The sequence below is a fragment of the Chiroxiphia lanceolata genome, chromosome 22 (assembly GCF_009829145.1).
Source record: "Chiroxiphia lanceolata isolate bChiLan1 chromosome 22, bChiLan1.pri, whole genome shotgun sequence".
NCBI lineage: Eukaryota > Metazoa > Chordata > Aves > Passeriformes > Pipridae > Chiroxiphia > Chiroxiphia lanceolata.
The window spans coordinates 7,169,096-7,185,527 of NC_045658.1; the positions used below are offsets into that span (position 1 = coordinate 7,169,096).

A 16,432-nucleotide genomic window follows, 5' to 3' on the forward strand; every position below is an offset into this window, starting at 1 on the left:
GGGCACCTGACAGCTCTCTGCAGTGCTGAAATCTGAATTTTATGTCTTTGCTTAAGCCCTCCCTGGCCCCCAGACCCTCTGTGCAGCACTGGGTGCTGACACAGCCGTCGATGCCCACAGCCAGCCCCCCGTGCCCCACTTACGGCTCTCACACTTGTCCCCCGTCCAGCCGGGCTGGCAGAGGCACTGCCCCGTCCGCCGGTCACACAGCCCCCCGTGGTGGCACTCACAGCGCTGCTGGCAGTCGGCCCCGTGCTGGCCCTGGGCACAGGCTGGCACAGGGGCACAGGGTGAGACACTGTCCTGTACCCACCGTCCCAGCTCCCACCGTTCCAGCACCCACCCCCCCACTCACACGCACCACCAGCCCCTTGCACCCCACCCCTGGCCCTCGGAGCAAAACCAGTCCAGACCAGGACACGTTTGCCCCAGGGCTGGTTTCCTGGCTGCTCCTCACCCAGCTCGCAGGCCAGCCCGGTCCAGCCCTCGGGGCAAGCACAGACCCCCGTGGCCGGGTCACACGTGCCGCCGTTCTGGCAGAGGCAGCGCTGGAGGCAGTTCTTCCCAAAGGAACCCTCCGGGCAGGCTGAGGGAAAAGGAGGACACACGTGCCAGTCAGGGCACAGCTCGAGGCAGGCACAACACTGCAGCAGCTGCCAGAGTCATGGGTGGACAGCCTGGTACAAACCAACACCGTTATTGCTGCAGTGAGAGGAGCCCACGACCCCCTGAGGCTGCTCAGCTGCCCACAGGATGACATTTGGTAAGAGGTAGTGGCATTGCACCCCAGGAATGGCACTCCTCCCGCCCCAGGGAATGGCATCCCTACACAGGCTGGCAGGGGAAGAGGCTGGGTTGGGAGGTATTACCTTGCTGGCACGTGGGTCCCGTCCAGCCGGCAGCGCAGAGGCAGCGGCCGCTGACGTGGCTGCAGGTGGCATTGTTGAAGCAGTGGCAGGTCTGGCTGCAGTCCTGGCCATACCTGTTCTCCTGGCACGCTGAGGGGGAGCAGAGCAGGCAGGACTGTGAGGCAGCAGGTGGGAATTACAGCAGCCAAGCTCCCCCCAACCATCCCAGGGGCTGGGAGAGGACCCAGCACCGGTGCTCGGCTGCTGTATGAGAAATAATGTGTCCTACAGGTGATGACATCCTGACACTGCTATCACCAGTGTTACATCCTTTTAATCTATTTAGAAGCAGTTTTGCTGAATGCCCAAGCCCTCATTGCATCCAACCACAGTGTGCTCAGCCAGAGCCTCCCAGTCCGAATCTAAATACTTCTCTGCCATGCAGAATTAAACTCCACCCAGAGAAGATCACAGATGGGGAACGGTCACCCAAACCTCTGGTTCCTATGACCTGGCAGCAAAGAGACAGCACAGGCTCCAGAGTGCCTGTGGAGGGCAGCTCTGCCTCTCTCCATCCCATCCCAGCACAGAGGGGGGGTGCCCAGCCACAGACCCACCCTGGCCACAGCGGGGGCCAGTCCAGCCGGGGGGACACTGGCACTGGCCCGTCACAGGGTCACAGTGGGCACCGTTCAGGCAGTCACAGGTCTGCCGACACTCCAGTCCGTAAAATCCATCGGGACAGGCTGTGGAAAACAAAGGAGAAATCCTCACAAAATGACTATACAGAGCTGGAAACCTCCCAGCAGAAAAGGTGCTTCTTGGTGGCCTTTTTGGCTGATATAAGGCTGCACTGGTGTGTTGGCCACTGTGAAGGGCTCCCTCCTGGCAGGGTAGCAGATATTAGATCCATATCCACTCTGGACATTCCAGGTACAGGACAGAGCTGTGGTGGATCAGGAGACAAAAGCCATGAAGTTCCTGACCACCAAGAGACTGCACAGGCTGGTGGTGGGATCCCTGCACCTTCCAAGAGGCTGTTCCAAGATCCTGTGTGCAACATGTGCAGACAGGGACCAGGGCAGCTGTGCATCCACTGCATTCCCTCCTTTTACATTTTGTCTTTTTTTTTTCCTAGCCCTTTTCCCTCCAGAATTAAAAGCAGAGACAGCAGCTTGCGGACATGTGGTTCACCCCATGACCATCTTGAGGGATTCCCTTTGCTGTAACAGGCAGTAAAGTCAGACAGGGAGCACAAACCCTGTGGGATGGAGGTGTGGGCCGTGGTCCCCAGGTGCAGGTACTCACCATGCTCACAGAATGTTCCTCTCCAGCCTGGGCTGCAAGTGCAGGCCCCGCTGACATGGTCACAGGCTGCCCCGTTCTCACACTGACACTGGTGCCGACAGCTCAGCCCAAACCATCCTTCTGGGCACTCTGGAAAGCAGAAGGAAATGAGACTGAGGAGCCTGTCCTTTCCAGGGTCCCAGGGAAGATATGCTATGGCAGGGGATCAGGCTCTGAACGGAGTAAGAGTATCTGGCAGCTGCTTTTTTATAACGACCAGTGGGTTCTACCCTGCCCCTTACAGATATGAACCCACATCACCCCACTACCCTCAGGACAGAGCCAGTCTGGCATCAGGACTGGGAGGGCATCAGAGCCCGGGCATGGGGACTGGAGCGGACCAATGCCTGTCCCTGGAGCACACACAGCAGCAGCTGGCTGGGGGTAAGGGCACAGGGGCAGCACTCACTGTGCTCGCAGCGGCCGCCCGTGTACCCGGCGTCGCAGAGGCACTGCCCGCTCTCGGCGCTGCAGCTCCCGTCGCTGTTGCTGCAGTTGCAGGTGTGGGCACAGTCGGGGCCCCAGCGCCCCACGTCACAGGCTGGAACACAGGAGGGACCCCATCACTCCTGTGCCCCACCTGCTCGGCCTCCACGAGAGCACGGAGCGGGCACAGCGCTGCCTTCCCGTCCCTCACAGAGTTCCCTTGGGCACAAACACAGCTGCAGGTCCCTGGGCACAGAGCCCAGGGGGACAGCGACAGCAGGTGACACGTTGGCTCACATTTGATGTGAATTCACTCTGCAAACTGGCCTCCTGCACAAAGGCCAGAGGCACCAGCTGGACAGAGCAGAGAAAAGGAAAGGATTTCAGAGAGGTTTCCCTGGCAGAGGCAGAGCACGAGGATGAGAATGGAGGAATGACAACACGGACTGGCACAACAGGTCAGTGTGGTCCAGGAGTGATGCTGTACCTCTCTGGCAGTTGTGCCCCATCCAGCCAGGTGGGCAGCTGCACATCCCTGTCACTGGATGACAATGTCCCTCGTTCCCACAGCTGCAGCTCAGCCGGCACTCGGAGCCGAACCAGCCTGGAGGACACACTGCCAAGAGAAACAGGGACTGAGTGCAGACGGCTGCTGGAACCCCATCCTGACAGACCTGAGGGCACTGACACTGGCACTCTGAGCGTGGGTGCTCAGCTCTGGGCTGGATAGGACAGGGGACTCATCTGCCTCCCTTTCTGCTGATGTTGAAAGAACCCCTGTGGAGATGGGACTGGAGGGACTTTAAGGGAAGCCCCCGGCCCATGCCCCAAGGAATGAGGTGACAGAGCCGTGCCCAGTGCTCAGCCTGCTCTGCGGAGCGTGGCAGTGCCTGGTCCATTGCTGGGTGCTCTGCTCGTTGGAGCAGGTGCTCCAGGTCCACCAAAATACCCCTCATTCCAGCTGGAGATGGACATCCCTGCTGAGGGACCTGCTGCAGCCCACACTCACCGTCCTGGCAGCGCTGGCCGGTGTAGCCGGGCGGGCACACACAGGCTCCTGTGGCGGGGTCACAGCGGGCGTTGTTGGCGCAGTCGGGGCAGATCTCCTGGCAGCCTGGACCCCAGCGACCCTCAGGGCAGGCTGGAGCACGGGCAGAGAGAGGGGAGCATTATGATCAGAGCCCAGGTGGGAGAGGGAAAAGCCTGTTTTCTGGGTTCCCTTTCTCCTTCATGCAAGACGTGGACTTTTGTTCAGCAACATGTGGCTACCAGCGAGCACAGCGTGGCTCTGCTTGTTCCACGAACAGTGTGCGAGCCCTTGGTAAGTGCTATTCTGAGCTCACTCCAGGACTTCCATGCCAATTTTGGATTTGCATCCACTTGTGGGGAGCTCCAAGGGCTTCTCTCTGGGAAATGGTGTTGCTGGCACAGGGTCCCTGCAGCTGCCGTCACACCATGGACAGCACGTCAGTGCTCCCAGACCTGCTGTGAGCTGCACAGGAGGAGCAAAAGGCTAAGAACTGCTAAAACCAGGGCAAGAATCCTTCTCCAACTGCTCCTAAGCTGCTCCAGGGCCTTGGAAAAAAAGGCAGCTCGAAATGTATGGTAAGCACCGTGCATGTGTGGTTTTACTGCTCAGCCAAACCCTTCGGAGCAGGACATCTACATGTGACTAATGCCTTCCAGCTGCTGTAATAATGTACAATCATGAAAAAGTTCTTAATTTCGGATTCTCTAGTTTTCCAGCAGCTAAGGAGTAATCTGGTGGAGGTAATTAAAAACACACACTGGTAAAGGAAGATTCCTCTCCTATGTTAAGGACTGCAACAACTGAAAATATCTTCATCTTTTTCATTGTGCTTCCCTCAGCTTCAACAGCGGAGTGGAGCTGGCCCAGGCTGTTGTTTGGAACTTATCATCAAAAGCTGCACTTTCTCTAATTTTCCATGAAGATTATTCTAATTGCACTGCATATTTTTGAAACTAACTTTAGCAAAAGCAAAATATCAGCTCTACACCCGAATCCCTCCCTCAGCTCTGCTCACCTTGACCGCAGTCGTGTCCCATCCAGCCAGGTGGGCAGTGGCACTGCCCCGTGCTCGGGTCACAGGGAGCTCCCCCACAGGCACAGGGCCACTGGCAGCCCGCTCCAAATGTCCCCTGGGGGCACTCTGCAGGGAGAACAGCAGGGTAAGAACTGCCCCCCCACCAAGATGCCCCAGAGATTTTTACCAACCCGGCCCCACAGCTCGAAGGAGTCTGCAGGGAACAGCCCGGCTGTGAAAGGCTCCCACGCTGCCAGGGAGGACTGTGCCCGTGATTTAGTGGGCATGGTGGTGCTCTGTCAAAGGCTGGACTTGACAATCTTGGAGGTCTCCAATCTGTGGACAGGACTCTGCAAAATAATGACTTCCCAATCCATTCTGTTCTCTCTGGGCTGGGGTGCAGAACTTGGAGAGGGGAGCCCCAAACTGAACCACCCCTGACTTTTCTAAGATCCTGTCAGGGTTTTTACCTCCCCATCTGAATGTCTACAGGATCTGGGCACCAGGATTTTAAGAAGCAGCCAGGTTTGCAGCAGGACACTGATGTAAAGGAAAGAAGAAGGAGCATTCTTATCCATATGAGGAACAGGCACTTTTCCTTCCCTCTCGTGTCCCGTGACACAATTCAGCAGCCAGGTAGTGATGTGCAGACCGAGGGCCTCAGACCCAAAGATCCTTCAATCCTCTCTGAGGCTCCCCCAAGAGCTCCACACTCACCAAAGCCAATGTTCTGTAAGGCTTCAGCAGAGGCAAACACACCGGCACAAACCAGGGAGGAAACGCACACCAGCGCCTCGACTTCCAGTGACACAGTGGAGGTTTTGTTATTCCTCCTCTTTGCTAATTGATGGCAGATGTTTGTCTTCACCCTTTAATAATTTCCAGATCCCAACAACAGCCAACAGCCTACTATTTCTATACAAATATTTGTGTTATTTCCTGTGACTCCCCCCTACAGGCTTTAGCTCCTTTCTTACTCTTTTTAAAAATATCCCAAGCGAGAGCGCCCAGCCCGCCAAGGTGCCGGGGGCTCTGGGGGCTCCAGGGGCCACAGTGTCCCACCACAGGGGGCTCAGGGCTGCCAGACCCTGCCAGGGGCACAGCCCTGCAGGAGCTGCTCCCTTCTCTCCTCCTATGGAGCTCTGGTAGCACTTGCATTGGAATTTTTGTGACTGTCTGCAGCTCTCATTCTGACCAACAGCCCATGTTCTGTCAGAGATGGGGCTCTGCACCACCACCCTGTGCTGGCAGATCAATGAGGCTCACAGTTGTAATTTCTGGGCTGGGGTGATGGAGTGCTTGGCTAAACAGCAGTTAGTGCAGAAACTCCCAGGATGCTTGACTCCCAGTCCAGATTCTGGCCACCGCCAGCCTCTCCATGCAGTGTCTTCTACTGCAGTCTGTCTTCAAGTGTGGACTTCAAGAGTCCAACTTTTTGCATTTTCTGTGGGACCCAACCAGCTGAAGTGGATTCAGGAGGATCCAGCCCCACAAGAGCACAGGAAGAGGTTGATTTTTCAATCTCTGCTCCTCTCTGTGGTTGGCAGAAGTCATTCTTTTCCAAGCTCTGTGTTCATGTTTAGTAATCACCTCGAGCCAATGACTCACTGCCTTTAGGTTCACTCAAAGCACCTTTGTCTGAACAAAGTCAAGCACTCTAAAATCCCAAGCACCCCCAGGATCTTGAAATCTGCACCCTCAGAGCCTGAGTGTTGGACACTGTCAGACACACACAGAGCTGGGCAGTTCAGTCACCATCCTGTCAAGTGGCCCTGCATGTGAAGAGCACAAAACTGCTCTGGCAGGTTCATGCAGAGGCAGAAGTTTAAATCCTAATGTAAATTAAATGTAAAATCCTCTTTTGCACTTGCAGATCAGAGTTTCGATATGGAACAGAGAACAGAGCAGAAAATGTGATAGTGTTGTGCTGGGCACAGATTGTCTGGAAGGGAAAAGACTTCAAGAGCAGGGAAAGATAATCAGATCCCTATCACCTTCATCTACCAACACAGAGATGTCCAAGTGGCAGGATGAAGTGAGACCGTGTTCTCCTTTTCTGAATCAGGGTCATTTTGCATGAGGAATCCTTCCCCCCTGCTTTAAGGAGACAGCAGCATTTCCCAGACACCTGTAGATGGCAGCTTCCATGGCCCCTAAAGCCTCAACTTGCCACTCACCAGATCATCTGTTGTGGGCTGGGGCTCTCAGGGGATTCTGGAAGTGCCTTTGAGTTGTTTTGTGAAGAAAAATGTGAGCGAGAACGGTGAGTTTGCAGCACGTGCAGAGCTGCCCTGCACGGCCCTGCCTTACCTTGGTCACAGTTCTCCCCGTGGTACCCTGGGGGACACTCCTGCTGGCACTCTCCACTGACAGGGTCACAGGACACTCCTGGGGAGCAGTCACACTTCTTCTTGCAGCCATCCCCATAGTAGCCAGGGTCACAGCCTGCGAGCAGCCATAGTTAAGAGAAAGGTCTGGAATTACTCCTTGCCCCTGGCAGAGCTGCAGCCCCAAGTGCTGAGCACCCTCCTGACCTCCACCACCAGCAGTTACAGGTGTCCCCACCCCACACAGGTCCTGGTGACAGCTGAACGTGACCAAGTGTGAGCAAGGTGAGCTCCCAAGGGAACGAGAGGTGAGACAGCCCAGGAGGGCAGAAAGCAAGCGGAGTTTTTTCCCCGAAAAAATAAACGTGGGGGAAAGAGGCTGCGGGAGGAGGAAGGGGGATGCTCCAGGAAGGCCCCGGGGCACTCACTGGTCTCGCAGCGTTTGCCTCGGTAGCCAGGCTTGCAGTGGCAGGAGCCGTCCCTCCTGTCGCAGTCCCGCGTGTGGGGCTGCACACACCGACACTCCTCCGAGCAGCCCGCGCCGAACGCCCACTTGGGGCAGGCTGGAGGGAGGGAGAAGCGGTCAGAGACCCAGGGCAAGGCACAGCAACCACCTCCCAGGAAGGCTGGGATCCCAGGACAGCGAGGACGAGGACAGGCATACCCAAGTGGCAGTACCGGCCGTACAAGCCAGGATCGCACAGGCAGGCTCCGTAAATCCGATGGCAGCGACCCCGGTTGGCACAGTTGCACTTTTTCCTGCATTGTTTCCCAAAAAATCCTTTAGGGCACCCTAGTAATAGAGAGAGATTTCCTGGGAAGATGAGTCAGTTTCAGATGGACATTTGGCTTCCAGTAGAAAAACACACCAGAGCCAGAGCTGTGTGAGGCCAGGGATGCACCAGGGCAAGGGATGCAGGCAGGGTGAGAGCAACCAGATTCCCTGTATCTGCTCAAAATCAGCTGGTCCTGTGCAGTGTCACAGGGGATGCCACTTGCTGCCACTCTCTGCAGTGCCTCCAGGGCACCCAGCAGCTCTGCACTCACTGGGACCAGTAACTGTGCTGCTGGGCCAGAAATAACCCACCCACAGGGCTCAGAGGAGTCAAGGCTTTTCTGTGTGAGAAAGTAACCCATGAGGCTGCTCCTATTGATAAGCCACAGTGATATTTGCACTATTAAGGGAATAAAATTATTATTTTTTCTCTGTTATGCAAAAGATCTGGATATTGGAAGCACATGGCAGACAGGCTGTGTCAGCAGAAGACTCTGGCCAGCAGCTGCCCAGCAGCATGTGCCTTCTCCCTACAAACAGAGGAGCAGAGGAAATGCCACCCTGGGACAACAGAGCAATTCTGCATTGTTTATTTTAATTTTACCTTCCTGTTTTCTCTCTGTCCCCCTCAATCACCCCCTTCCTTCAGAAAGGAAAGGTCGGGGTACCTCGTGTTCATTTACATTCTGCTTCCCTCTCCTTCAGTAATAGTTCCCATATGCTCCCAATATGTGACTGAAGTCCTTTTGTCTGCATCTCTGACTGTCTCCCTCTTTCTGGGTTTTTCGATTATGTCCCCCAGATTTTAACCCTTTGGGAGCAAGAAACAAACCCCACCAGCAGTGACACCTCCTTTGGGTACTGTGGGTAACTACTGTCATCACAGCTTTTCAGGGCTTTGGGTTTTCATCAGGGGAAAATACCTCCATGGTTTCCATGGAAATTTACCATGGAAATTGTGGTTTTGACATTCTTTTGTATGCCTGCCCCTGAATGTCCCATGAAATACAGATGTTGGCCCCCAGTCATCACTGAGCAGCGAACAGGGACCGCAAAGGTCTTCCAGTGTAAAGACAAGCACACTCCCCAGAGCACTGCTCTGAGGGTGAAGAGTCTCCTTTACCACCTTTTCCTTACTAAAATGACATTTTTCCACACAAAACTCAGTGACCCACAGAGTCACATGGAGCAGGGATGTGTTGGAGCAGCTCACACTGGGACAGTTCAACGAGAGTGTTGAAAGATGCTGTCAGTGAACAGCTACAAGGGGACCAGTGTGGGGCATCCTGTGGGAAACGCTGTCAGGCTTCAGAGAAGCACAACTGGGACATGTGAGAGTGGCATCAGAGACGGCCAGAACAGCCATTTACCAAGTGATGGCAAACCCTCTGCTAACACACTGAGAGAACCAGAAAAGAACCACCTCCACCAGCTGGGGAGCAGCACTCACAACCGGCACCCCAGGAACTTTTCCTTATGGAAAAGCATTTCAGGGAGAAAAGAAAACTGCCAGGGAGGGCCCCGGGTTTGGTGTGTGCCTTCGGGGCCCCACAGAGGTGCCGTCCTGCCTTTTGGCAGCGAGGTGAGACCCTCCCCGAGCGCTGTGCTTACCGTCCTGGCAGAGCTCCCCGGCCACGCCGGGCGGGCAGCGGCAGGCGCCGGTGCTGGGGTCGCAGGAGCCGCCGTTCTGGCAGCGGCAGCTCTGGCTGCAGTTGCTGCCGAAGGTGCCGGCGGGGCAAGCTGGGCAGGGAGAGGCAGACGGGGCTCAGCCGGCGGCCGCAGCCCCCAGGGCTGCCCCAGCCCCCCAGGGCTGCCCCCACAGCACACCCGGGGCAGGGGAGAGCGGCTCCCTCGCTGCTCCATCGGCACCACTCACTCTGGTTGCAGAGGGTGCCCGTCCAGCCGGCTGGGCACTCACAGCCGGTGCCCTCGGCGTTGCAGGCGGCTCCGTTGGCACAGTCCTCACAGGTCAGGCTGCAGTCGGGGCCGAACGTGCGCTCCAGGCAAACTGCAACGAGAGGCACTGCGGGTGAGAACCCCCCCTAGGCGGCCTCAGCATCCCTGGGAGTCCGGGCAGGGAAACCCCCACGTTCTGGCTGCAGCAAAGCCAAACACAGGAAAGGCACTTGACGGGTCTGGGGCTGTGTTCACCCAACACAAATAAACCCAGCCCCATTATTTCTGAAGAGTTCCAAGCATGACATTGGCCCCTGCTGCCCAAAAATGCCCACCGAATTTCTCTGAAAGCGTGTGCTCCCCTCTTGCTTCCATCTCTTCCTCCTCCTCCTCCTCGTAGTCGTCGTTGAAGAGCTGGGTGAATTCATCTCGCAGGATGGCGACGTGAGGGATCGGGCGGATGACGGGGCGCCGACCATCCAGAGCTTCCACAGTGTCCTCCAGGGCTGGAAAAGGGGAGGTGCAGGGCTAAGGAGCTCCAGGTCTGGCTTGGCCAGGTGGCAGAGGGGAGGTGCCCGTGGCCCCATAGACAAGGCACTTACAGATGCAGCTCCTTCGGTCCTCGTCCAGCTTGTGTCCAATCTCACAGCCACACTGGAACGACCCTGGCTGGTTGTGGCACGTGTGCTCACACCCACCGTTGTTTGAGGAGCACTCATCCACATCTACAAAACATGGGAGACTCCAGCATAACGGGAGCAGTCCCCCTGTGCAGGACAGGGGCCCGGACATGCATCTGGCCATGCAGCAGTGAGCAGGCTGATGGCATCCTCTCTGCTAAGTATGTGAAGCCATCGACTCTAAAAATGGAGTGAAACCACTCCAGGCATTAGGGATATCTGGGTTTCAACATAAAATGTGCTCCATTTCAGCTGCCATCCATCACTAATTGTGCAGAAACAGGTGGGTGAGTTTGGCTCTTCCCCTGTGAAATGTCCTTGAGAGCTCTGGTAGTGAGAACAACTTATTAGGGGGATTTTTCCCTACATTCTTTCTCCTAGGAAAGTGACTCATCGGAGAGCTGCCAGGAAAACTGGTATGGGCTGGGAGAAGCTGGAAGAAATGCCTGGCTGCTTACAACCAGGTAGGACAATTTCTTGTTCTTTTAATTAAAAGCTGCATTAGTCAGTGTCTCAGCAGAGAGGGTTTGCTTGGAGCCCAGTGAGAGGCTGGTACTCACCATCACACCCACAGCCATCCGTGCTCAGCCTGTACCCAGCATGGCAGGAGCACTCGTAGCCCCCAGGGTAGTTGTAACAGTCTTGGTGACAACAGTGAGAACCAGTGTCACACTCATTGATATCTAAATAAAACAGAAAGGGTGTTAATATACTGTACAGTGGTGACAGTAATTGTTAAATTGCTCCCTGACCAGTCCTGGTGAGCTTTTAGTGAGCCAGTATTCCTGAGTTCCTCTTGGATCATGAATCCTCAAGGCCTGTGGGAAGTTCACTGTGGTTCCCAGTTTGAGATTGTTTTTACAGGATTTTTGTGCTTACACACAAGGTGATCCCAGCTGTAACACTGACTCCTGCTTAGAGCAGTTTCAGCAGGGAAAAACTAATTAGTTTGGAAGTCATAACTGCGGTCCAAGTATATCTTGAGTGGAGGTTTGAGGATGTCTCCCTTCCCATCTATTTCTATCCTCCTCAGCCTGTTTGTAGTGCACACACACAGCAGCCAAGAGAGACCCTCAGAGTTACCTGAGATGTGCCTGTAACTCAGGGTCTGGACCTTTCCCTGCCTTACCAGTGCACGACTTCTGGTCCTCCTCCAGCCGAAAGCCAAAGTTACAGGTGCACACTGGGCCAGAGCTGGTGTGGTGGCACACATGGGAACAGCCCCCGTTGTTGGCTTCGCAGCTGTTCACGATCTCCATCTCTATCCCTGGAAAAGGCAGACTGGTTAGGGCCCCGTGTGACACAGCCGGCCTGTGCCTGCCCTCGGTGCCGCGCCCCAGCCAGCTCCTGGCACCGCATCGCTGCTGAGGAGGGGGATCTGCAGTGGGAAAGGATGGAAATAGCTCTGCACAGAGGCCACTGCTGGGCTGGGAAGTGGGGTATAAAAAGAAACCGAGGGATCTCACGCAGCCTCTCAGGGACAGAGCTGTGGAGCAGGCTCTGGACAGTCTCTGGGATGAACAGGCTGCGGATGAAACTGCTCCCGCTCCTGCCAAGCTGCAGCGTGTGCTGCCAACCAAAAGTTGGCTCAGCCTCAGAGCAGAGCTGTTCTGGTGCCAGGGAGAAATGGGAGCAGCAGAACACAGCTAACTGGGGAAACATCCAGATGCCTACAGCGAGAATCGTTAGTTCCTGACATGTCAAAAATGGTCGGCACGAACATCAATCGCAGCCATAGATCATCCCAGCTTGGCAAGGGTTCCATAAACTTGTCTAGTTAATTAAGCTTTCTTAAACTAAAAGGAACTTGTTTCACAGAGTTTGACTCAGTCCTGAACCTCAGGAAAACAATTTCTGCCTTCGAGAACATTGAGTTTTTCATGTGTTCAGACCCAAGGAGGATAAAGAAAGGCAGCTTGATGCTTCCCAATGGATCTGTGCTTGTCAGAAATAAAAGATGTGCCACAGTGGAGGACTATATTCCAAAGTTCACACCATGATTATCATCCCTTTCTTTCCCTTTCTTATTAATGCAGCACAAGCAAGGTTTTGCACAAAAGAAACATGCTAGAAAGGGCAGGGAGAAAAACTTCTCATGTGGGAAGGCTGCTTTGTTCTGTAGTTGGCCCCAGAGCAGTGTCAATGATCATGGTGTGAGGCTAGCCATGCTCCTAGGAAGGGAGTTGTGTACATCTTTAGGCTCTTAAATACCATCTCATCAGCCTGGTTCCTCACAGTGCTCTGTGTGATGCCTTTCAAGACATTTATGGTCTGCAAAGCCTTATCCTTGTACCCTTGGCAAGGTCCAGCTGCACAGGTGGAGTATCACAGCTCCCAGTAACACCAGCTGCCAGTACTGGGACTGCCCCTGTGGTGTACATCTGTAAGGGACTGCTGGTGCTGATAGCTCTGGTTCAGCCTGTCCTGAACGTGCATCAGCTGAACAAAGCTGCACGGACAGCCTGGCTCACTCTTGCATCACAGAGTTTATTTCTTTCCTTGATGGGAACAGATGTGATCCCTTCACTGGCCCAATTCCTCCTCCAGTGACACATCTGCAGCTGACTGAACTTATCCAACGAAGTCCCCAAGAGCAGAACTTGGCCTGTTTGGAGCCAAATGGCCCCAAATTAATTGCCTAAACCGGCTAAAGTAGCTTCGTGGCAACTTTTAAGATCAGACCAAGTTTTTTATCTTGGTGGGGGAGTAAACAGCCCCAAAGCTGCTTGTGAAACTCTTCAGCAAAGATTGCTCTGACTTGGCCCTGGCAGTTCAGCAAGGACAGTGACAAACACGTGCAGAGGCCGCCCCGTGTCCCGCAGTACTCACGGTAGCACTGCTTGCCATCCGCCCCCAGCTCGTAGCCCGGGTTACAGGTGCACTTGAAGGAGCCCCGTGTGTTCAGGCACTGGTGTGAACACATGGCCAGTCCGGTCAGGCACTCGTTCACATCTGTGAGAGGTGAGCAAACAGTGAGCTAGGCAGGCTGAGCCATAAACATTTTTCCAAAGGGACCTACTGTTACTAACTTTTGAGGTTTTTTCACTGGTTTCTCGCACCCTGAATCCTTCACTGGGGTCCAGACCGACAAAGACACAGTTAAGAATTTAGAATTGCTGTAGAGCTCCCCAGGAAATTGGATCACATGAAACTGGGGGGCTGCTGCAGAGAGCTCAAGCTGGGCTCCTGGACAGACCCCAACTGAGCAATCCCTGCCGTGTGCATCCCTCCGCTGGGTTCACACCGAACACCCCCCCGCCCCTGCGACACAGGAGTTTCCCTCCCGGGCAGGAGGGCAGGAGGGCAGGAAGGCAGGAGGGCAGAAGGGCAGAAGGGCAGGAAGGCAGGAGGGCAGGGCACTCACCCTCGCAGGCCTTGCCGTCGGGCCCCAGGCGGTAGCCGGGGTGGCACTCGCAGCGGGCGTGGCCGCGGTGGCCGTGGCAGCGGTGCTGGCAGCCCCCGTTCCCATCGGCACAGGGGTTCCTCACTGCAGGGCAGAGCAGAGCAGAGCAGAGCAGACAGCATCAGGCCAACACACCCTGGCTCTCATGGCTCTGTGGGAGAACAGAGCCCCAAGCAGCTGTGCCCGGCAGAGGAGCTGCTGTCTGTGAGAGCCTGTTCTGCACCAGGCAGAGAATCCCCACTCCTGCCCCTTAACTGCTCCATGGGCAGGAGGATTTACACGGTGAGAGATCCTGTAAAACCCTCCCAGCAGAAGCTTGGCACGGGCACGTCCTTCTGCAGACATTACGCAGTAAGTGCTGGCAATTTGCTCCAAGTGCTCCTACCCAGAGCTTTGCCAACCTCTGACCTGCTCCAGGACCGGGACAGATGCTCCAAACCCCTCCAACTGCTGCGTTTGTAATATCCCAGTTGTTCCTTTTCCCTTAGCAACTTCACAGCTAAAGACTCTCCCCCTCCTGCCTCTTGAATGACAGCTGCTATGAATGAGGAGATCAACCTTGTGCTCTGTCCCCTTTGGCTTCCCTCCCTCCTGAGCTAGAAGCAGGTCAGCCAGAGAGCTGTCTCCAGGCTGAGGGAGAGGATCCCATCCTGCTGCCACAAGCTGCTGATCCTCCACTCTCGCAGCAGCCTGTGCCTTCAGACAATTTCATTTTTGTTGGCTGCTCTCCTCCAGCTCTTCCTATCCCTTGGAATAAGCTGCAGGATATGTCCATGACAACAAAACACACAGAGTTTTTACTGGAAACCCCCCCAGTCTGATCTGCTGGACATCTGAGCGTGCCGGTGTGTGCTCCCTGTCCCTCAGCTCCCAGATGGCAGCTCTGCCCCCCCGGGCTCCCCCCGTGCCCCCGGCACTCACGGACACAGCGCTTCCCGTCCTCCTGCAGCTGGAAGTTGTGGCGGCACTGGCAGCGGTGCTGTGCCAGCGTCACCTGCACGCAGTCGTGCTCACAGCCACCGTTGTTCAGGGCACACGAGTTCACAGCTGCGGGGCAGAGGGACACAACGTTTGTCACAAAGAGAGCGGCACCCGGATGAGCCTCCTGCGCAGGACCAGGGCGAACTGCACACTGTGAGGATGGAGAGAATTTAAAACTGGGGCACGTTCAACCTGTGCTCAAGCTACAAGTTCATGGCCAACCTCACAAAGAAGTGGGAGGCGTTGCTGCAAAACCTGTGGGCAGCACAGCAGAGGCCACTCACCCCTGTGCCAGAGAGACCCTCAGGATGGGGACCCTGTCCTTTCAAGGCAAGATCAGCTCAACAGTGTTGGGCAGGAACTTCAAATAATTCTTTTCCACCATAAGAGGTCCCATTGCTCTCCTGGAAGGTGAGACCAGGACACGGGTCTGGTCTAGGTCCTGTGCAGCATTACCTGGTAGGGAAGCCAGGACCCAGCACATTTCCTGCCAGGCACTCACCCTCTCCAAAGGACCCCGTGTCAGCGAGCAGGTTTCTCATGTCAGCACGTTATTGCTGGAATTCCCATCACTCTGTTCCAAGGCAGTCACTGCAGGTGCAGTGCCACAGCCAGTTCAAGTCATTACTGCCCAGGGAGCTGTGCTCAGGCATATTCAGGTTTTCCTCTGATAAAATGATACGGAAAACAGAGTTTCTGGCTCTGTGATGAGCAGAAGTCCTGTAACAACCCTCAGCTCGGGGCTCTAACCCAGGTGTTCTGTGTGAAACCTGGGACACATGGGCTTGGCCAGCAGCATCACCCAGCCAGAGCACCCAGACATACACCAGCCAGAGCTCTGGTTTCATCCCAAGTGCAGGCAGGACTGGGAATTGAGCTTCCCAACTGGTGTTCCTGGCCGTGCCACGGCGTTTCTGTGTGGCCTTGCGCAAGGAGCCCAGAGGATTTCAAGCAGTCAGAAAACAGAAGGTTTTGCCTGGGCTACAGCACAAAACAGACCTCATGACCCAACACGTGGACTCCTTACAAGCCTGCTATCATTAATCAGGCCTGGAAACAGCCTCCTCCTCCCCCTCCCTGTTCCTGTAGTCTGGGGTGTCTCTGCAGGATAAGCAGAGGAGCAGGATGTTTAACTGGGATGGGTGCACCTTTCAGTGAGCCAGTGGGCTGAGCCTGCCTGCTTGTTTTACTGCAGCAGGATCCATGGACTGCCAGATAAGCCATTGTGGGGTAATTACACACCTCCACAGTGATGAAAGTCTCCTCTTGGACCACTGACTGTCTCCTGAGTTAGTCCAGCTATTCCTTATCCACTGAGCATCTCAGCCACAGCTCCAAAGAGAAGTGTCCCTTGTGGGAATTGGGAAATTGGCCTTTAAAGTCTGTTCTGTCTCTTAGGAGCCACCAGTCTGTCACAACATGCTGCCCACCACAGCTGGGTGAGTGGGACGGGCTAAACCCAGCCCTGGTCTGGGATGGAAATCCAGCCCCGGTTTCCATTGGCAGAACAGTACAATGAGTTGTGGGCTCACACATTTCTAACCTATTTTTTAAACTCCAGTATAAACTAACGTGTTGGCTCTGAGGAATCTTATGAGAAAGCTAAAAATAACTCTAATGAAAACCATCTTTCCCAGGCTGATCCTTCAGGTGCTCACGGTGCCCTCAGCAACCTCCACAACTTTGGAAGCAGGAGAGCCTGGA

At 55.2% G+C, this 16,432-nt stretch overlaps 1 protein-coding gene across 2 annotated transcripts in view; it reads right to left on the reverse strand.

Moving 5' to 3' along the window:
• The window catches only part of MEGF6 (multiple EGF like domains 6), a 72,439-nt gene that overhangs the window by 6,332 nt on the left and 49,675 nt on the right, over window positions 1-16,432 (reverse strand). For both annotated transcript variants that reach the window (XM_032708815.1, XM_032708816.1), the window contains 21 exons: window positions 14,669-14,794; window positions 13,709-13,831; window positions 13,174-13,296; window positions 11,474-11,611; window positions 10,905-11,027; window positions 10,267-10,389; window positions 10,000-10,170; window positions 9,645-9,776; window positions 9,380-9,508; window positions 7,658-7,786; window positions 7,422-7,556; window positions 6,977-7,111; window positions 4,667-4,792; window positions 3,631-3,762; window positions 3,109-3,237; window positions 2,605-2,736; window positions 2,157-2,285; window positions 1,466-1,594; window positions 870-998; window positions 458-586; window positions 144-272 (listed from right to left, as the gene is read on the reverse strand). In XM_032708815.1, the coding sequence (XP_032564706.1) occupies window positions 144-272; window positions 458-586; window positions 870-998; window positions 1,466-1,594; window positions 2,157-2,285; window positions 2,605-2,736; window positions 3,109-3,237; window positions 3,631-3,762; window positions 4,667-4,792; window positions 6,977-7,111; window positions 7,422-7,556; window positions 7,658-7,786; window positions 9,380-9,508; window positions 9,645-9,776; window positions 10,000-10,170; window positions 10,267-10,389; window positions 10,905-11,027; window positions 11,474-11,611; window positions 13,174-13,296; window positions 13,709-13,831; window positions 14,669-14,794 (2,751 nt within the window). The remainder of the gene's footprint in view (window positions 1-143; window positions 273-457; window positions 587-869; window positions 999-1,465; window positions 1,595-2,156; window positions 2,286-2,604; window positions 2,737-3,108; window positions 3,238-3,630; window positions 3,763-4,666; window positions 4,793-6,976; window positions 7,112-7,421; window positions 7,557-7,657; window positions 7,787-9,379; window positions 9,509-9,644; window positions 9,777-9,999; window positions 10,171-10,266; window positions 10,390-10,904; window positions 11,028-11,473; window positions 11,612-13,173; window positions 13,297-13,708; window positions 13,832-14,668; window positions 14,795-16,432) is intronic.